At 31.4% G+C, this 23,686-nt stretch overlaps 1 protein-coding gene across 1 annotated transcript in view; it reads left to right on the forward strand.

Moving 5' to 3' along the window:
- The window catches only part of LOC113513550 (atrial natriuretic peptide receptor 2-like), a 67,469-nt gene that overhangs the window by 38,702 nt on the left and 5,081 nt on the right, over positions 1-23,686 (forward strand). The window contains exons 2-5 of the mRNA XM_052898167.1: positions 15,620-15,759; positions 18,844-18,988; positions 20,644-20,793; positions 22,538-22,730. Of these exons, the coding sequence (XP_052754127.1) occupies positions 15,624-15,759; positions 18,844-18,988; positions 20,644-20,793; positions 22,538-22,730 (624 nt within the window). The 5' untranslated portion in view covers positions 15,620-15,623. The remainder of the gene's footprint in view (positions 1-15,619; positions 15,760-18,843; positions 18,989-20,643; positions 20,794-22,537; positions 22,731-23,686) is intronic.

Genomic DNA, 23,686 nt, shown 5'->3' on the forward strand with positions numbered 1-23,686 from the left:
TCTATTTGTTGTACTTATAATAAAGTTACGGAAATTAATGTGTAGTTTGCACAAAAGACATATTTCTGAAAAGAAACAAATATATATATATATATATATATATATATATATATATATATATATATATATATATATATATATATATATATATGTAATATGTTAACAATGCGTATGCCAAATATCATAACTGAGATCAAGAGGTAAAAAAGACTCTCGCATCTATAAGAATTGAATAGGCTTTATCTAAAGCTTTATATATATACGTATATTAACATAAACTGACTTATTATCGATTATCAAAAATTATTATAAATAAATTCCACTGTGTCCACAACGAGACAAAAAATAAATAAACTTTTTGATGATAGAACATTGTAAAGTACCGAATTGAATAAGTTATTAATAATGCTTGGGACTCTTTAAGAATTAAAAAGTATAATACCTAAGTAGGCTTTTAGGAAATCCTTTGCTATCCAAACAGAAATTACAATTTTGCTGAGAGGATTAGGTCCTTTTAGGATCTCCCTTATTTAGGTTTTTGTTACAATTCTGCTACAAATCTTATAGAAAGATTTGGCTATCGTAACAGTACAAATTTATTGAGGTTCACAAATATATTGGATTATTACTATAATTCATTTGGAAATATGGTTGTGTGGAAGGCATGCTAAGATAAAATATACACCAGATTTTAAGATAGCTTTTAAGAAACTCAACAAACTGCATTCATTTTAATGCGGTAGTTTATGCGTGATGCTGGAAGGTATATTAATTAAAATAGTTTATATATATATATGCAGACAGACAAAAATAATTATTTTGCTTTTTTTGCTTTTATTAAGATCATTGATGTCAATTTTTCTTTAATACTCCTAACTTTCATGTACAGACATCGTCTAGTTACAATTTTATTACGCTAAGGCGCTATAAGGTTACAAACAAATTCACTTCCACGTTTTAATATTAATAAGAATTTGTACACTGCCTGAATTCAATTTGCTGATTACCTATAATAGCATCAAATCATGGCGGAGTTCTTGGAGGATAACTGCATTATACTCAATGACCTCAATAGTTAAGTTTCTAGAATCTGTTGAGACCTACCCTAAATCTAATCTCGTATAAAATGTTCATATTAATTATGTATTTAATTAATTTTTTGACTATTAAGATAGTGTTCCCCAAGAAGAACCAACTTCAATTGTGGTAAAATCTAATTTTTCAATTTCATAACTAAACCACTGAATCGATTTCGATAAAATCTCTATGGCACTAAGCAGGTAAAAAATGAATTTTCCAAATAAGTTTACAATTGACGAAATTATCAGGTGACAAACATAAAAAAATACAAACGATTGGGAATATACCTATAATAGAAGATACTCCTAGTTGTATAAGTCAAATATAGTACTTTATTTTTATCAAATAGTGTGTTTTATTTATTTAAATTACAGGTAACTTGTAAAATAACACTAAAACTGCAGACATAGGCAATCTTTGTAGACTGCCATTGATTACGAAAAGGGTTACTTAACTATTACACCATCTGCACCTGTGTCCCCGAATTGTATGGCAGAAATAACTATGTAATATAGCTCACATCGCCGAGCATACTGGAACTTAATGTACGGTGGGAGACGGGGACCACTTTAACCCTTTACTAGACTACTACCCTTTACATTACTAGCCACGAGTTTCTTTCCATAAAAACTTGGAAAGAATTATTACCGTGCAAGTGCTAGTATGGGATTTTAACGCAATTTAGAATGACAAACAAGATCATTTATTATATATTATGACCATGTGGTCCCGGCATAGAATAAGCCACATTTTCCTTTCCCGTGGGTATCGTAAGAGCGGACTAAGGGAAGGCGAGAGATGAGCAGCAGCGTCCCTCTTAAAACATCTCTAAAGCCTGACTGCGGTTGCTAATCCGTCTGCCAAGCGTGGCGACTACTAGCAAAACCCCCAAGGGAGAGACTTATGTTCATCAGTGGACAGTCAAAGGCTGATATGATGATATGATGAAACAAGATTATGATTCACCTAATGGAGAGTGATAGTTGTCACCTATAGACAAGAACAGCGCCATGGTTATCAAAAAATACGTGGCGTAAATGGATACCATGAGCTTCATGCGTTTCCATTCCTGAGGACTAAGATGTATGACCGTATATTTTTATTTCAATGTCATATTTCATTCTCCAACCCCAAACATAGCCAGTCCTAAATGTTCATACTGTTCCAGTATAGGAGCATATGTGTAACGGAAAATTTTATGAACACATACTGTTTTTACGACAGAAATTCAAGTGGTTTTGTTGTGTAGGAGGCGAACATTGTTAATACAAGGATAAACACGTCCTTTGTCACAATGTTTGTCTATAATTTCAAACACGAATGAGGATAATTCATGTTAGAAAATTGATGTCCTCTAATCTTATTTTCCAGGTATGAGCAAGTACTCGGCTCGAAGCCGGAGAATTTCGTTCTTGATTGAAACCGCTCATGCAAATATGAAATGTGGTTTAGCTCGAAGGCAAGAGCTGCGCGCCGCTGCCAGGCTTGAAGTTTTAGATATGTGTCAATATTTGAAGAAATGGATGTTACATTATAAAGCCCCAGAGTTAATAAAATTATTTGATTGTCGAAACATTCCTTCATTATTCAACGTTTCTTATTAATTATGATATTCGTAGAAATTACATATGTAAATACAAAAATTGATGAAGCAAAAGTATATGGCTCAACATCATCGTCATTATGTCAGCCGTTAACTGTCCACTGTTGAACATAGGGCTCCCCCATAGACTGCAATATGGTTCATCTCATGCTGAATATTTGTGTCGATGACCATAATTTCAATTTGTGATGTGCGTTTGTATTTTTTTTACTATAAAGATGATAAACAAACATACAACACGTTTACCAAAGGGAGACTTTGTACAAAAGTCGATTGCTTGGGCACCTCTGTCCCATTCGTGTTTCTACCGTGAAGCAGTTGTGTTTGCATGGCTGTGTTTCGGTTTGAAGGGTGGGATATGGCGTGAATTAACTGGGTTCAGAGGAATAACACCTGAGTCCTCAGGAATGGCAACACATGGGGGGTATCATGGGCGAAACAGTATACTCTGTTATGTCCATGATACTGCTCATGTCTATAGGCGACGGTTACCACTTTCCATCAGGTGGGCTGTCAGCTTGTTTGCCATTCTAAGTTGTATAAAAAATAAATATAGCTTGTCTGATACTAAATGGTCAAGTCACGTCTGCAACACTAGAAGTGTCACATGCGCGTTGACGACATAAAAAAAAAATTAATACACACTTTTTGAAGAACTCCATACTGTAGTCTTTAGGAATCAGTTTGTTGATCAATTACAATGATTTTTAATATTTCTTAATTAACTTTCTGTTTCTTAACTCTTGATACAAATGATCTTCTATCAGTAATTAATATGGCTTCAAAGATTAACATTTTCTCCTGCTACTAACAGATGACGTGACCAAAATATGCAAGAGGACTCATTGGCTGGATGACATAATATATTGGTTAAATCCATCACATATTACTCGGAAATTGATTGCGCCGTATAGTCAAAAGAATTTTGGTGTAAATTGCTTCGAACATACGAGGTGCCTGTCGGGATCAAACAAGTATTCAAATTGGTTTGCGGAACGTATTTACAAAAGCTGATTGATGTACTATCCTTTTATAGAGCTCAAACGAGTTGGGATACTGTTACTTTAAAAAATGCATTTTATTTTTTATTTAATACTAGATTTTTGCCCGCTGCTTTGTACGCCTGGATTTCAGAAGTAAGAACACCAATGATATTTACCACTTCTAAAAGGTTAATTAAGAGAAAACCTACGTATGTTTTCAAGTTAGACTTCAAGAACATAACTGTGAAAGTCGCATCCAATTTGGTGTAGTAGTTTTTGCGTAATGTCAAAATAAATATACAGACAGACAAAATTAAAAAAAATGTTTTGGTCTTATTAAATTAAGACTCATCATATTCATTTTTATGAAAAATCTCCCAAGTACAGACATCGTCAAGCTATATATTTTTTTTATTACTAAGATATCAAACCTGCCATACATAATACATAAATACAATATACCAAACGAATATTCTATATATTGCTAAAATTTTTGGTTCATTTGGTTTTTCATTATTCTCTAGCGGCAGAATATCACTTTCTCTGATAAGAGATGGGGATCGCTTAAGGAACAAATGCAGATATTTAATTTATATTTAAAGAGTATATTATAAGCATTAGTTCCTCATAGTAGTTCTTCCTTTAACGTTTAACTGGTGGGTACGTATTTCTCTTCATAACAGAAGGATATTGTTCTGCTATCAGCTCTTAGGACAGTGTGCTTAGTGTTGGTACAGATTTTATACTAGGTTCTGTACCAGGTCGTATACTGGGTTATATACTAGATTTTGTAATTTTTAGTGGGTATAGATGGAATGGTTAAATCTTACTACCTCTCACTTTAGTACTATTTTCCTGTGTTCTCTTTTCGTTTTCCTTCATTATTTTTTTTTCTGTTGTATGTGTGCTGTTAAGTATGTGTATGTTATGTATATATTTAATTGTGTATATATTATATATGTATGTGTATGTATGTATGTAGGTAGGTATATATGTTTGTATATGATAATATTTATATAATAGTGCGCCACCTACCCTTTGTCTTTTTCTCATATTTCTCTTTTTACTTGGTGCAATAAAGTGTAAATAAATAAAATGGTAACACCGCTTGTGCAGTCGGTATACTGGTGGGATACCACTGAAGGGGGACAGGTGAGGATGAAGGCAGATCAGTCGACCCATAGTGACCAATTGAACAAGAATTGACCACTATGATTTCCAGGAGGAACTGTGTGGAAGTCGACCTGATAGGGTATATTGTTAGCAATGGGGCTGTTAAATCTCATTATTTACAATCTCTTTCACCCCTAGATTCTGTATTACGTCCTGTACTACGTTCTACTACTTATATATAGTATATTAGGTTCTATGCTAAATTCTATACTAGGTGGTATGTATATATCAGTATCACATATACTGAGCGAACAGTGACAGTATCCTTCATGAATGAATATACTTGTTTTATAAACTGTGGGTGGCAAATAAGTTGCCTCTCACATTATTCAGTTCGAGCTTTTCTTATTTGACTGCAGTGTTCGTAAGACCTAGGTAAGCTCCAGTTCTCAGACGAGTTATTTCGCTATTCTCTATTACCACTGTAGTATGTACATGACAATGAGTTTAGAGTAATGAATAAAAACGGACAAAGTCTCAGACAATGTTAATAGTATGACGAATACTATGTTCAAGGATTCTTACAAAGAGAAATAAATCTTAACCAAAGTCTGACTAGTTTCTTCGTGTCCAGAGTCCGTTATCCGTTTGCAAGTCTAGACAGTGTATTATATGAATTGTTTATTGCTATTTATTATTATAAAATTATACTGTTATATTATTTTGAATTACAATAGAGAACATATAAGAGTTTTAATATATTTTTTTCTACAATACATCATTTTAATATTTCAGTGAATCAACGGAACAAGTTCTATAACGGTTTCCAGTCTTGATTATATAATTTACAATAGTTTTTAAATTTCAATTCATAGTATTCTTATTCATGTATTAAAGTAAATATAAAAAAATCATAATGCTATAACAATGAACATAACAAGCAATTATCTGAAATATAAATAAATATCATTAAATAAACATTTATAATTCCCTTACTTATATTTGTAGTAGCTTATAAAACTTCAGTTATGAAATACTATTAGAAATTTTAAGCAATTTTTTATCACCTTAAAAGTAACTTACTGTCAAGCAAACAAGTTATACTTACTTGACTACTTAAGCGTTATATTTAAACTTTTGAAAAGTCGCCTATTGTCGACTTTTATTGCCATTGTGATGAAAGTATCATTTTACTTTACGTCCACATTTCGACAAACATATTTTGCTGCATTTCAGACAGAAGTCAACCTTAAGTTGAACATTTATTATTTTGAGAATGACAAATTTAATTTGAGTAATCTAATTTAATATTAACTTGTTTTACCTCACGATTTTGCCGGTGAACTAGGATAACAGGTGTAGATAGTTTTGGAATAGTTTTTGTTCGCTGGACTAACCGTACTTTCATGAAAAATTGTCTGTAGAGGTGTAAATGTGGGCTTGATGATATTTATATATATATATAGATTCAAAAGGAGTAAGAGAAAGAAAGATTTAGTATGAGATTGTATAATAAATTAAGATGCTAATGACAGAAATGCTCGATTAAACTGACTAGAATAAAAAGTAGCTTATTTGGAATATAGTCTGTCGGTGTATTAAATTCACTCAACTTTATCCAGCCGTATTAATTGTGGTCAAGTATCATATAAACCCCTAAAATCCTAACCTTTCATAGACTTTTACATTTATAATATGTATAAATAGGATTACAAAGAGAGACAGAAGCCGCAATGAAGTAAATTGCTAGAGGATCAAAATTATCTACATAGCTTAACGAAAGGGTAAGCAAGATATGGCACTAAATTGATGATATCCACTGTAGAACGCATTCTGGAGTGAAAACCGCAAATTGGCAAACGTAGTGTGGAACGACCGGTGAATAGGTGGAGCGACCACATACACACATGTGTAGAGAACTTGATAGTAACTGGAAGCGAAGAATCGTCGCACACAGTAGTGTACCTTGAGAGTGACTTATATCCAGCAGTACGTTGATTACGATGACGATGATTAAAGTAGTTGTTCTTAGTAAATTTATTTAATTATAAGTACTAAACAATCACACCCAATCCGTCCAATCGTACCTGGAATCTTATTTATGCAAAGCAAAATGTCCACCACTACGCCTCGGAGATCATTACACATATAAATGAAGTTAGCTAACCTCCATCTAAGAATATTAAGTTGAAAGATATTTGGAAATCTTAGTTATCTATTATATTACTATCATAAAAGTTTCCAGACGGGTTTATACCTTATTTAATCTGTCTCCAAAGCACGAAACAATTTGAAGTTAAAAAATGTACGAGGAATTGGAATATTTTTTATTGGCGAGTCACAACATAGTAGCAGCTACTAAAAATAATCTTTTTTATACAGGACGTAAACTTTTTATTTTACTACTACGAAAGTGAATTAATTAAAAGTGGTGACAGTAAATCCAAATAACACACTGTAAATGTTAGTTTGGCTGTTTTTTATTCAATCCAGTTTAGGTAGGTAAACGAACTTAAAAGAAATTTAGTATATTAATCATTTCTTAGATCAAATACAAAGGAGGTTTTATACACACATTTCTGTGAGCAAAGCCAAGGGTTAGGGCTAGTAGATTGAAAATAGCACAAACTATAACAAAAAATATCTACAGACTATCTGTCCTATCTTTTTCTGTGTCTCTAGACTAGTGATTCTCAACCACTGAGCCTTGGCATTTTTGTGTGCCGCCAAATTTTAAAAGTGTGCCGCCAAATTTTGCAAATATTTAAAAATTTTATCATAAACTATTTATGCAGTGTGTTGTAGTAAATAATTTTTATCTTTTTCTTTGTGTGCCGCCAAATTTTGAAATCGTTAAATATGTGTTGCAACAAAAAAAAGGTTGAGAATCACTGCTCTAGACAGTGGAATCTTCTAAATTTGTCTCTTTTTAAAATTAGATATTACAACGAACTTTTCTTCTTGAGCTCTATTTTTAAAAGATTTAAATCAAAATTACAATAAAGTTAGTTTTCGAATTTTTCGCAAAATTATCAAATTAAAATATTAGTTTTAGGGATAAGTATAGCGATTGATGTCTCAGAATCGACCCTACTATGTTTTAATTAATAATCACTACATAAAATGAATCTGAGAAAGTAAATAAGTTCTTTTATTCAACTAACGCGTACCTCTATAGATATTTTAAAGAGAAGATTAAACTGAATTCCTTTATTCTTATGTTTATTTTAAGTATACCCTTGAAATACAATAAGATGAAAGAAATATACTTTATGTATTATTAGTATAAAAGTTTTTAAAAATTTTATTTTACAATTATTCAACTCCCCCTGTGACATAATGCACTTGTGCCAACGCCGTTTCCACTGTGAGAAGGCTCCTTGAAAGTCCTCTGGTTGTAGGTTTCTCAGCTGCCCCGTCGTAGCTTTTTTTATCTCATTTATGTCCCCCAAATGCCGCCCCCGAAGTACCAATTTGGTTTTTGGGAACAAGAAGAAGTCACAGCCAAATCCGGCGAATAGGGGGGTGTTCGGTCACCGTAATGGAATTTTTTCAAAAACTCACGGACAACAAGAGAGGTGTGGGCAGGGGCATTGTCGTGGTTCCAACGCCCCTCTCGCGCCAATTCTAACTCGTGCCACACGAGCTTTGAGGCGTCTGAGCACATCGACGTAGAATTTTCCATCAACTGTCTGGCCTGGAGGGACGAATTCTTGATGGACAATCCCCCGAACATCGAACTCTTTCTCGGCCCTCTCTATCTTTTTAGCCACTTGTGGACGGTTGGTTGTTTAAACTTTTGAGATCGGCAAAAATTTCACGGCCATTCTTGCCGAGTTTCGAGAGAAACTTGATTACGACGCGCTGCTCTTCAACGGAAGCGGGCTCCATGCCGACGGGGTTTCAATCAGACCAGAACTGAAGCATTGTTAGGGACATAAGGAATACTTGGCCTCCCCACTCCTCTTTCTGCATTCCAGAACACTTTTATACGAATAACCTCGTATAACAGAATTCTAGTAGATGTGAGTTGTCAGTTAATGGTTTTAGCTCGCTACATTGTTCTTTTGTAGTTCCAGTAATACCTACCTACTGTTTGCTTTTATTTCAACAGTTTAACAAATACTTGATATAATCTTTATAAAGCTCATGAACTAGTATTTTACATTGTAGACACAACAATTTAATTCGGCGATAGGTGTATATAAATTTTCCTCTTTTAAATAAAAACATTCAATTTCACGTTCCCTTATTTTCGACTGCGACTAACATTCAAGTTACCAAGTTGTTTATTGCATAAGTTATTGGCTGAAAATAAAATACATTGTTATATATTATGTATATTCTTCTTTAATACTTTTCATATTAAAAAGTTGTTCAATTAATATAAATGTGTAAGTTTGTAAGAATGTTTGTTTTCTTTGATAATTAATTTTATTTAAACACTTACAGTCATTTAATCTCTTAATCTCTGGTAGGTTATGTATTAACAAAAAAAAAAAAAAGGAATTGTGGAAATAAACAATTTCTTTTGTATTTTTTTGTATGGCTATACAGTTTATGGGTGAAACTCTTAGAAAAAATCTTGATATTTTAAATTTCTTATTTTTTTTATTGAATTCGGAAACATTTTTTTACCTTCAAGAATTAGTTAATTATTAGAGGTTAAATAAAATTTGTAACATAATTCAGCCATAGATTCACATATAGCATTTTTAATTATTTAATACTTATGGACAAAGTTAAGGATTACAGCTAGTCTTTAATACAAATTAATTACATAATTACACTATAAGTGCGAGGAAATTTAATATAAAATACGAAGTATAAATCGGATAAATATTAGAATTCGCTGTAACATAATTTAGGTTGCAAGAAGGTTGCAAGCTTCATGACGCACTGATTGCAAGGCATCAACTGTTGCCTAATTTTAGTTATATGATATCTTATTAAACTACTTATGAACATTGCAAAGTGTCTAATTATCATGATAAAATGAAATGATGTATTATATACATTGTGAAAAAAGTCTACGATATGGACTAACTTTGAATAGCGCTAGAAACAGAATGTCGGGAACATGGCCTACATCTAGATCCTATTGTAGAACGTTTGCATTTGCCGAGCACACGTCCTTTATTCAATTGTAAACTTGGCAGTTTTCACCAACAAGTTTCAGTCTTCTGTTCCTGTAATATAGGTAACATTTGAATGTACTTTTAATTAGAGACGTACTACAAAGTTATTCGTATGGAGACTAGTACTCTAATTTCATTCTCATGTGTGAAGTTTAATTAAATGCATTGAAACGTGAATTTCAATAATAATTTACGTAAATTTATTGGTAACCTTTATTAAAATTAGATCGCTTTTGTTTGTGTACATTTTAGATATTTCAATAATTTGTTTAAAAAAAATTATGAATTTTGTCCTGTAGTGGAATGTTACTAATTTGTTGCGAATAAATGTAACGTATTTTCATATATTGGAATCTAATTTTCAATTATATTAATTTAATATTTGTAGATATTCTCTCAATTTAAAACAGTTGGACTGATTTGAAAATTTTTAACTGATTACAAAAAGAAGGAAGTGTTCAATTTGGATGTATTTTTTATATTTATTACGTTATACCTCCGTCAGTTATAAAACGATTTTGATAATCGTTCTTGTTTATATAATAGGATATATTTATAGATTGGTTTCATAGAAGTTTTTTTTTAAATCAAATATTAATTGGGTCAATAATTTAAATCTAATTAATGGACTTAAAAAATACTGACTCTGTCATAACTGAAGTCGGTTTTTGTTTTTATAAAACAGAAATTTAAATCATTTGTACCATGTTTTCTCAGACTATTATGAACATCATAACATTCTGAAAAAACATGGTACAGACTCATAAAATCTGGTATGATTTTCTGGTATATTTTAGGAAAAGAATAAAAGAAATTATAACTAGAACAGGAATATCTGTCAGGTTAGGATTTTTAATAATAATTATTCAGGCCACAAAGATTAATGTTCACACCCACAGGATATATGTATTCGCAAGGGCTTGAGTACAAAATAAATTCTGTTTTCTTCGAGTGCTGGATTTATAGGCTTATTTTAAGGTAGGCCATTAGCGATTGGAGATTAGAATTGAATCAGTTGGTAATTTGTCTGGATTTTTAGGTACGATGTTGAGCTTGTAATAGATTAGTTTCTTAGTGACACGTCCTCACATCTTGGATTAAATATATTTTAAAAATACATTAGTCTCATAGCATCATGGTTATCACAGGATATTCCGTGTTGTCTACAATTCGTTTATGTCTACGAGTATAGGCGAAGTGTACCATCTTCCATTAGGTGAAACATCAGTTTGTTTACCGTTTCAATTAATATATCCTAATAATATAAATAAATAAGCCATGTGGTCCTGGCAAAGAATAGGCCAGCCACACATTCCTGTGGGTGTCGTATGAGGCGACTAAAAGAGGGCGAGAGATGGACAGCAGCGTCTCTCTAGAAACATCTCCAAAGCCAAACTGCTATTGCTAATCCGCTTACCAGCGTGGCAACTACTGGAAAAACTCCCCAAGGTAAAGGCAAGTGGGCAGTTAAAGGCTGATATGATGATGAAACGATGAATAACGTAAATATATTAATTAATACAATAAAAAATGTGAAAGTTTGTAAAAATGAATGGATGGACTTTTGTTGCTTTTGCATTGTTTTGAATGAAATTTGGTACACGGGTAGGTTAAATTCTAATTTAATATATAGGATATGCTGTATACTGATTTACGCGGGTAAAGCTGCGGAACACAATTAGTGAAAGATATATATTGAAAAAGCTTTACACCAGCCAATCTTCTTTATACAACTAAGGTAATCTTTTAACAACAAAGTAACTCCCATATGATTAAATTAGTGCCATCTTGCGGTTTTATCTTTGGTCGTATTATTAATTTAAATACCTTTCTTAAGAATCAAAAGTAAAAAGTATGTTTTAAATTAGACCAGAAATTAGCACGTTTAAACAAACAAACAAACAAACTTTTCCACTTTATTGTATTAGGATAGATGTTACCATAATAAAAAAATAATAATATAGAAATTTGGAAACCGTAGGATTTTGCTAATTAAAATTTATAGACTTAATAAAATAAATGAAATTTCCAGAATATGCGTTGTTGGGCCGAGAATTCTATTAAAGATCTAACGGGCGGAGATTTAAATAAATTTTACCGCAAATTTCTGCGTCCGTTCGCAACGTTTTAATCAATTTGGGATATTGTATGCTGTCTAATTAAATAACTTAGGTCGAACATAAAAATATTTTTCAAATGATCTAGTTCACATGATGGTGATGGTAAAATACATAATAGATTTTTTATTAAATTCAAACTGATGGGCCGCCTGATGGTAAATCGTAACTATCGTGTATAAACATGAGCAGCAGTCCTCATGCTTTACCATTCCTGGAGACGCAAGTGTTATGTTTCCGCTGAGAAAAAAGGATAACAAAATAGTACTATCTACCACAGAAAAACCCCAAATCAACTCCACTTATCACTTAGAACTTTTGATCTTCCTTGCTCATGGCAAATCGTAACAGTTATCTATAAACATGTACAGTAGCCCTCATGAAAACCATTCCTGGGGGCGATGGTGTTATATCTACGTATCGTGTAATTTTTCTACTATATCCCACCCTTCAAAATGAACATAGCTACTAGCACGGCTGTTTCACGGCAGTATATTAAAAAAAATCTATTTCTATAATTTATTATCTATATTAAAAATAGTAGTTTTTATTATGTTTATCTAATCTTTAATAGTTAAAGTTTATCTTATTCATCGATATGGTAATCATATAAAAAGATGCTAGTTTGAGAGTCAGGACTACATGTAATTTTGTTGTACATGGTTTAATAAAAAGATTATTATTATTTTTATAAAATATTAATAATTTCTTTATTCGGATCACAATACATATCGTGTTAGTACAAGATTTAGAAAACTATGTGTTATTAAACAACAATATTTCGTTTATATACTTCTATACATCTCCAGCTCCACTGAATCTGTAACAATGAATTTCTATTGCTCCTGTTTTTAGGCATTGACTTTTAAGTTATGTCTGTAAACATAGAAGTTTCTAGAAGCCTTATACACATTCACTGTTACATAAAGTATCTTTGATGATCTTAAAATATAAATGGACTGTATTTTTATTATAATTTTTATGGGTAGGTAACAACTATTACATAATACAGTTACAAGCAGAAAGGAGCAAATTGAGTTTTAATTAAATTTTTAACATTTGCTATTGTTGTCATGCTAATAATTATTATAAAAAGTACAAAACCACTTTATGTTCAAGTTGTCTTGAGCACTCATATCTATTAATCTCATCAAAATCAAGTTAAATACCTAAAGGGTTACCATTACCTTTTAGAATTGTAATAGCCATTTATGTAATTTTAGGTCTTGATTTAGATTAGAGAATTTATTGGAAAATCCATATATATAATGTAAAAGTGAAATATTTTATTTATAAAATTATAATGCCCCTACACTTTTGTTTTGCAGATTCTTGGGAAGTAGACATTGATTAATAAGGGGAAAATCCCACTCGAACTGGTAAATATAAGCTGAATACGTTTAAGTTCGTGGGAATGTCTTCTTATGAGTGTCTGTTTATAAATAGTACAGACATGGTTGTGGGTGAATCGTATAGACTACTACTAAATTTTACCCGAGACTTTGTCCGGGTGATCCGAATATGTTCACTGATTGGAAAGAAAAGTAGCCTATGTTATTTTCCTTAAGTAGTACCTGTATATTAAATTTCATAATAATTGATAAAGTCGCTAAGGTTCCAAGAAGTAACAAACAAATAGATTTGACATAATTCACATGCATTTTAAAGTGAGTTTGTTTATTTGTTATAAATCGGGTAATCCTTACTAAATCACAAATATTATTAGTAACTTATATTATATAGATAGTTTCTCCATACAAATGCTTAGAATAAAACGGGTCAATTTTTCATACAATTTTGCGTGATAAATTGTTATGGGTGAGTCCTTTATAACTTCTATATATATTTTGTCTTATAATTTTTGCATCTTTTTAATGCGTAATACTCATTTTATTTATTAAATAATAAGTTAAGATACATTGTATGCGTAAGTATATATAACTTTTATTTTAACTTATCAATTCTCATTGAAGCCCCGTCAGCGTATACTGAGGACATGGGCAGGATCATCACTCTACTCTCATCCATTAAAAAAATACCATATTTACAGATACAGATTTATTTATGATATATTTTATTGTATACACTAAAAATATATAAAAAAAGATAAATATACAAAGGCGAGCTTAACTCTACAAGAGTTCTCCTTAATTAATTATAATATTAATTATTTTATTTCTCATATTTTAATGAATAGTACAATTAACAACATTAAGTTTATAGTTAATACGATGGGATAGATGCAAAAAGCGGTCTTTTAATTACGATAATAGGGATAAGCTTTAAGTAGAGGAAGATGTTGAAAAACTACAGACAAAGTGAATTTAAACGAGCCTTCGAAAGACTTGGCGTTTTTAATAAGATGGTGTCGATGGCAAGCAGTTATGAATAATCTCTAGATACAAGTGTATATTTCTCTTAATATTAATTATACTATTGAAAGAGCAAATTAAAAGTATAGATTATATATTCTTAAACTAAATAATATTTTAAATAAACTATCTTAACGCGATGAAAAATTGCAGGAAAATAGTACTTACAATATCTGCTTTTTTATTGCCGACGTTTTGACGTGAATTCCAAAAAAAGGTATGTAGGTATTATTTATATATCTATAATGTTTCATTGCGTTAAGTTTTGATAGTTTATTTAAAATATTTGTTAACAACGCAAATGTTTAGAATTAATTAAGTAATAGGTTAACAAAAATATTAAAAAGACTAAATTACCAACATACAGAGTGTATCTGATCGCCCTCCTCGTGGTTCCTTCTGGAAAATATCGTGTTCTATTCCAAGTAAATTAATCACGATAAGCTCACTAACCTTCATTTTCATTGCCACCTATCATCCCTCACTGGTGCGGGGTTACCATTCCATTAGCATCCATTAAAAAAAATATATAAATTCGCAATTTTAATAATTTTTTTACATTTCAATGACAACAATATTTATTTTTTATATTTTTATATTGTCGTAGTTTATAGCACTACCATGATACTAAAATCTATCAAGCCTCTCCCTCAATTTCCTCTTCTTTCTTCGTTAATTGGGTAAATAAATTTATAACTTGATATTAGCTCTCAATAACTTTAATGTTACAACTATATTTATGTAACATTAATATTTCATGTCGTTGTGATAAGCTTCTAATAGAATCCGGTAAGACTACTTTTGAGATGGCATTGAAAATTTATAAATAATATAGTGGATACTCGAAGAGTCATGAGAATGCTGTACTGTTATTAAATTTGAGACTACTATCATGTTAACAAACCATTCTTTTGTTTTATCATTTTTTTATCATTTACATGCTTACTTGCCATATTTTCAACATTGTTAGTGATATTTGAATTTAATTATAATGAATATAATCATTTACATATAAATTATATAAAAATATTAGTTTTATCTGTATTATTATATGCCTTATGACAGATTATAGCGAATACTAAATATATTATTTTATATTTAATATAATGTTATAATTTAATAATGTAATCTTAAAGGGACCTCTATATTATAATGAAATAAATAAATAATATTTACTTGATATTAATTCATAACATTTTGTTATTGTCTGCAGAGTAATGTCGCTGGTGCCGCCGGGGGGCGCCGACTCGCCCAGTCCACGCCGGGCCGTCAGTCCACTGCTGGAAATGAGGAGACCCCACTGCACGCTGGCCTGTGACTACTGCGCAGCTATACTCGAGGACAAATTTAAACGTATGTATTTTGCTCATGTATATTAATCCTAATTGAAAAGTGAAAGTGGGTTTGGTTATTTATACTTTAACAGCGAAATCAATTGTCTTTAATGGCCCACATGTAGTTGGGACAAACAGAGCTATTTTTGGTGTTTAACGTATCCCGGTAGCGCAAACGATAATGCGGGTAAAACCTAGTTACAATAACAATGCAATAAATTGACTGTATTTTGTATTGCTACTATTACTTATATTAATTTTTTATATTACTTTATTTTCTAAATATAATTCTAGAATATATTTAAGATATATCTGAAGATTACTTCTATTAAGAGATTTATAATTAGATTTGCAAATAGTTATTAGTTTATTTAAATATTTATCATCCGCAACTTGATTAGGTATAAAATTTTATTTATAAATAGAATGCTAAAAGGTTTTTCTTCTATCCAAAATTTCTTCTGGATTATTAGTAGTAAATTAAGGACTGCCCTTTGTTATCCTCACATAGTTTTCTCAGTGTATAGGTTCTTGGATAGGTCATTAAACCCACAAGTACTGTAAAAGAGTATTGGGGGCAATAAACGTGCCGATTTAGTAGGTGCCGTTTGCCTTAATTTAAAAATCGTGTCTTTTGGTAATCTGTGAATTTCTTCAGACAAAATGACAAACAAATCTATTTTAGAGATGCGTTTTATTGCTGATAGATAACACGAGGTTATATGAGACAGCAATACCTGGCTTCTTCTTGTTTCTCGAAGATATTGATATTGAAACTTATCTACTGCTAAGTTCATTTTAATTTGACTTTTAGGGGTAGGTAAAATTACCTATTATTTTTTATGTGTATTTATACTTTTAAGCAAATAACTTTATATTAAGAAGTTACTTATTCTAGACAGATAGAAAATATCTTACTATTTAAAACGCCATCGAGTATTTCTGCACATTTCAAAAAGTTTACTGGTAGATAATGTCTATCTGTAGTATTAAGTCCGTCTCATGTGCCACATTTCATTGGTTAATAAAATTTAAATTAATAAATTTAGTTTTGTATGTATTTATTATATGTCTATATATATTTATTTAATATATTATGAATATATCAAGTATTGCTTTAATTTTCCTCTATTTAATAGTGCACTGCCTACTTATTACTCGGTTAGACCAATAGTTAACTGGTAGAGAACACCGTCAAGGATTAAGTCCGCCAAATGTACATAGAATTTTACTGTGCATTAAAGTTAAATAAATAAAATTTACTTAATGATATGTGAATCTGAGTTCTAAATTCGAATATGATGTTGATGTCTACAATACATCTCGACTTTTATTATAAGAGTATGTGTGCTTGTTCGCGGTTAAACCATAAGCCCGCTTCAAGACTCGATGCTGCGCTGATTGCCTTATCCCCACCCCAGCTCAAGCCACCGATCCCCACTCGACAACCCGCTTATCCGAAGTCACAGTCGATTGATAGCTATTCTACGACCGTCCGTTTAAGAGATAATCCGAAATGAAGAGACGTGTTTTGAAAGAAGCTTCTGGGCTTCTGGGCGAAACTCGGATGGCTGTATTAGCCGTGACCCAAATGACAGCAGTCCAAAATGAGAAACTCAGTGCAGAAATGGGAAACCAATTTATATTTACAATATATTTTCTTGTGGAAATACATCATCATCATCATCTCAGCTATTATTTGTCCACTGCTGAACATAGGCCTACCCTATAGATTGTCACTAGGAACGGTTTTGAGCCTCCTGCATTCACTGACTCCCTGCAATTTATTTGAGGTCGCCACTCCATTTAGTGGAGGGTCGTCCTACATTGCCTACCTTGCCTGTATGGTGTGTTGAGCATTATCATATTAGCTTTTAACTGTCCACTACTGAACATAAGCCTCCCTCTTGGGGGGTTTTGCCAGATTGTTATCATGCTTGGCAGACGGATTGGCAACCGTAGTCAGGCTTTGGAGATGTTTTAAGAGGAATGTTGCTGCCCATCCCTCGGCCTCCCTTAATCGATTTTTACGACACCTACGGGATAGGAAGGGGTGGCCTATTCTGTGCCGAAACCACATGGCTGTGTTGAGAGCATACGTACCTGTAAAATATAAATAATAACAACAACCTTTTCTCTCGGCGCCTCATCAACTGTCGGATACAATTTTATTGATGACTGCAATTTATTGTGAAACAAGGCAGGTGCTCCGAATCGAGCAATTAGTGGAAAAATTCGTTGGTAGAAGAAAAAATATTCGGCAATATTATTTTTTAAGTAAACATTATTAAAATTGCAATCGGGATTAAAAAAATTGTGATTTGGGTTCTTTTAGCTTTTAAGCTTAGACTCCTTAGAGCTCCACCTGTGTTACTTAAAAATATATATAAAATATTATATAAAATACTTTGTGTTGATACTTACTTTATTTTTGCTGTTATGATTAATTATTAATCGGCCCAGTTTGGCTTCGCGCGGGTATACAAAATTCATGAAAATATTATATACCCAATTATACTCGCTCCTAAAAGATTTTTTTTTAAATTAATTGAGTAATTTTATACATTACAGACGAAAAAAGAAATACTTTATAATATTAGTGTAGTAATAGAAGTATAGAAGAGAACTCTCAAGTTATATGTTATATTAAGTTATTCTAGGTTTTGTACTGCTAGTTAGATCGTGGAACTAATTAGGTTAACCATTATTCGCACGTAAAATTATAATATTATAATTAAATGGTAATTGTGATTATTAAAAATAACAATAATAATATGTTTGTGTGTGTGCTGTGTGCCAAATTCCCTGCAATATTAGGCTTTTCAAATGATTAATAAATAAACAAGAATCTGAAAACTTTCTTAATGTTTAATAATGGGTAGGTATGTTATTTATATTTACGTTATGCAAAATTACAGGGTACAGAGGTATAACACCTTAGTCCTCAGAAATGGGGGTATCAAGAGCGAGTATACTCTGTTATGTCCATCGTACTGTTCATGTCTACAGGTGACGGTTACCACTTTCCATCAGGTGGGTCATCAGCTTGTTTGCCATTCTAAGTTGCATAAAAAAATTTTAATAAAGATACATTCTCCAACAGGTAGTGCAGATATGCGTAACCGAGGTACGTCGCCTTTGTCTGCGTCACCGAGGCAGTCTCTGACTGGCGAGCCACCCTGGACATTGCCTGATGACGACCGCCCAGATTTTTCAGCTCTTAAAGAAAACATACAAAGAATTAATAAGTAAGTAGTAGTGTATTAAAAATTTAATTCAGGTAAATAGGTCGAATAAATGATTTTCAGGGAGAACTGCGTGGAGGTTGACCAGATTATACCCTATATTGTTAGCAATGAGATAAAATATCGTTGATTGTGACATTCTAACTTTAACTCGTTGTAGAATAAACATATCCACAAATGTGTTTCTAAACAAGTCTATTTGAATAAAGGCGATTTAAGTTTGAATTTGAACGGTTCTACCATTTGTGTAGATAGTCTGTCTCTCTATCTGTAAATCTACAGATATATAGATTTTCGTTGCCGCACACAAGAAGAAGAGCGGAACGGCGAACATTATTGCCTCATTTATCTTTCATCGTGTATGTCAAGTGGCGATATGAATATGCTGTGCAACAAAGTATTAATGTGTGCGTAAGTATTACATTGTCACTTAGCTAGGGAGATTGTAGTTGTGTTAATATTGTAATAGTTCTAATAGGTTTAGGTAGGCACGTCGGATTTATATTACAAATTCTAAAATCTAAATATACGTTCTAAAATTCTCCATTTATTTTTACCAAAACATTTTATTGGCCTTAGTGATAGCTTTTTACAAAATGATTTTAGCAGATTTTTGAGTGAATTTATTCAATCTCCTCATCCAAGATAAATATTAAAATTTTTAAAAGTTAAATTTTGGTATAATATTAATCTGGTTATATAGCCATGTTTCTGTTAAAAAATTAACATGCTATGATTTATACGACAACAAGACAAAATAAATAATAAGAAAATTTATTTATATTATCGTTGCTTCTTAAAAACAGTAAATACGTACATAAAACAGACGTGTAAATGGATCTGAAAATATATAAACTTCCCTTACTGTTTAGCATTAGTCCTTTAGACATTCGAAACAGGAGATAAGAAAGAAAAACGTGATAATGTTGCTCTAGATTAATGATAAGCCTCGGAGAACAGGGCTGCCTGATTTATTTTACATATCATTCTGTTTTATTCATTTATTATATATAAATAGTTCACGTTAATATTTATTTCCCTTGTACAGCGGAAAATGTATATTTTTCTATTTATTCAGTACACTTAGTTTATATATTATATTAAGAAAGTAGTTTAATTTCTCTTGAAGTATAACTTTTTGTTTTTGCATAAACGTATTAATATTTTATTCTTTACAAAGTCGTATAGTCGTACATACATATCTGGTACGCCTGTCTTTCATTAGGGTAGGCAGAAACAATGGAACGCCAAATGCTTCGATTCAAACAAACCACTTTCGCTTCTAATAATAATTAAATATTATATGAATTTATAGTATTATAATAAAAGCAGTGTAAGAAACGTTTATACAATCTTTATTTTAAAATAGATAAGTTTTTTATAACTGTAATGATATTTTTTTTTGGTTATTAATATTTTTTTGTTTCCACAGAATGCACTTTTAAACTTCTAATGTAACCATAGTAATGTATTGTAATTGTAGCTTAATTCAATTTCATAATATGATTCTTGTATATAAGTCGGTTTCAGATGCTCATCGCTATCCTTTCAGATAACATACGGTCTATCTAATTATTATAAAATGGTCTAAGTACAGAGGCTAGGTCGCCTCCCGTAAAAGTGTAAACAATTATAATTTTTTTTTTATTAAATAACAGAGACTGCGAGACGTCAACACGGTTGGACATGCTTCTCACACAGGTGGAACAGTACGCCAATAATTTGGAAGCGTTGGTAGAAGAGCGCACGTCAGATTACCTGGAGGAGAAGAGGAAATGCGAGGAGTTGCTATATCAACTCTTACCCAAGTATGTCAACCTTAGATTATATAGATAGAGTATCGAGCCTCAAAAACGGGTCAACTTTTTGTCAGTTAATTGTCAAATTAGCTGACTCGTTTGTTTTTATCAGTATTCTATATATTTCCGCATAAAATGTATCTCGAAGTATTATTTAATAAATACAATAAGTATTTACGCATTAAAAAGATGCAGAAATTATAAAACAAAATAAATAAAGAAGTTATAAAAGAAACAGTTACGACTATTTATCACGTAAAATTTTATGAAAAAATTGACTCGTTTGTCTCGAAGCATTTCTATGGAGACACTATCTATATAATTTATTACTTTTACGTTGCTACTCGTAATATCCAGGCTAGGGTAATCATTTATCAGGTGCCGGTTCATCTAAGGCTTGTTTGCCGCTTTTTTATATAAATTAATTTCCGTGCTCTCCTATTCTATTCAGTGCCTTTTTTTTGGTTTAAATGTAAATTTTATTCGTAGTAGCTCCGTTATCGTTCGTAGTATCTCATGTTAGCATTTGCGATTAAATTATAAAATTTTTTTTTCATATTATTTTCAATTCTTCACACAATTTTAGGTTAATATTTTACACTACAGGCATATTTTATGCAAAAATAATAATTATTTATTGCGCATAAAAAAGCTGTTCGCTAGTGACATTGTTGTTCTTATTGAAGGAAAAATCGATGGCTGACGAGACGTAGACATAATAGATTTAAAATATTAGAATTTAGTACGCGAAGTTATGTCTATAAAATATACAGTAACGTAAATACATTTTTAATCTAAAATAAAGTTAATTATTTTGGGTTTAAAATATATTGTATTTACAATTTAACCTACTACGATTTTCTTACATTACGATATGATTTGACGAAAGGAAATTTGCGGCCAAATAAAGTTCGAGTTTTATGATATTCATAATATTATTTGCTCTCTATTCTAGCGGGAATCATCATCTTATTTCATAAAAGATAAGGGTTTTTTGATTTTATGATATGATATCTCATCAAGGCTGTGTTTACGATCTTGATTCTGTAAAAGATATACGAACCATAAAATGAGTTCCCGCTAACGCGATGTTTTATTTTGTATGAGAGATTTTTGGATTACAATCAAATAATTTAGTATTTTATTGAGCTCCCTTCCTGTAAGAACTATAAATCTATTCAGCTGAATATTCCGTGAACAATATCTCTGAGGGTCCTCCTTTGGAAAAATAAGTGAAGTAGTTATAAATTATACTTTCAGTCACTGGCTTTATGCGCACGCGGAGCGGCGGAAAAAGTTTTTCTTCTGACATTTTTATTATTTTATTATTGTGAAAAAATAGGTTATTTTTTAAGAATCATCAAAAGTCTTCCTGTTTGAAACTTGTTTCCAACTCGCTTGTATTTTTTTGTATGTTTTATTTGTTTTGACGATATTTTCGTTGATCTTGAAGATTTTTATATTTTTTTTTTGCCACGATTGAAATACATAAATGGTTTCTTTTAAAACATTAACAATAAATAAATTTAGAAGCTAAAATAACTATTAGAAATTAGTTCTATTTATTGCCATTGGATTGCTGATATCACTGTATGTCATGAAAAATGTATTTAATCCATCTAACAATTAGGAAGCAATCGTGCTTCGTAATATGATTATTTTTGACATCCAGCAAACGTTCACGACTTCGTGATATCGTAATGTTTGCGCAGTGTTTACTATTTTAGGTAATGATGTTCCATTTTACGTGCAGATCCGTAGCGTCCCAGCTTATAATGGGCCAACCAGTGATGGCGGAGACCTACGATCAAGTTACAATCTACTTCAGCGATATCATAGGCTTCACCCAATTATCTGCCGAGTCCACTCCACTGGAGGTCGTTGACCTTTTAAATGATCTGTACACGAGTTTCGATTCAATTATTGAGAACTTCGATGTTTATAAGGTAAGTTTCTATTTGATTTATTTTTATTTTTGCCATATTCAAATATGTACACAGGGTGGACTTAATGCCTGATGACATTCTCTACATGTGAACCATTATGTTAAACAGAGAAATTAAATGGTTTAACTAAATCGATTTGTGAACGAAATATTTAATTGTTATATTTGGGTACCTGTTTCATTTTTGATATATTTCGAATTTTTTGTTTATACCTACATAATGTTATAGTTTTTATATTATATGTGAATAAACAATAAATAACTAAAATAATTGTATTTACATAAATCACATAAAACTAAAAATGTAAACAATTTTTATTTTAAACAAATATGTAGAGAATTTCAAAATAAAAGTGTATGTTCCGTATATACGTTGTTTGAAAATTGCACCGAGGAAAACTTCTTTTCTAGCAAAGTGAAGGGCCATCGGAGAATGTCGCCGGTCATAAATTACATTACACACAGTACAGACAGAGTCTCAAGTATTTCCTTAAAGAAACGTTTTATTGCAGCATCCTTTGAGTAAAGTTATAAAGAACCGACCTGTACCCAATAGCCGTAAATCGTTCGAACTCTGGACTCGAGAATATAAATTTGGTGTAAGAAAAGCAAAACTTTCCAAGTGGTAATAGCATTAGGATAGACATGTTGTAAGTACTTAATGTAGCGAGTAACGGCGTCCCATTTACAAGTCCATTTTGGTTTTGGGTTAAGTACGGAAGTATATTGCTGGATATTAACGCCTAATATAGGTAATATATCCAAAATGGTACTGCTGATCTAAAAACGAGCTGCGCGAGGTATATTTGGTAATATAAAACATTATTACACAGACATAATAAATTACCTATCCAATTGAAAGTTATCCCGGTCTATCACTATAACATTTCTATAAAACTATCGATTTTTGCCGAAAATAAAAAAAAAAAAAACTCGGATTTTTCCTTTCATAAATAG

Source organism: Galleria mellonella, unplaced genomic scaffold (genome assembly GCF_026898425.1).
Source record: "Galleria mellonella isolate WM207_F2 unplaced genomic scaffold, CSIRO_AGI_GalMel_v1 utg40, whole genome shotgun sequence".
Taxonomy (NCBI): Eukaryota; Metazoa; Arthropoda; class Insecta; order Lepidoptera; family Pyralidae; genus Galleria; species Galleria mellonella.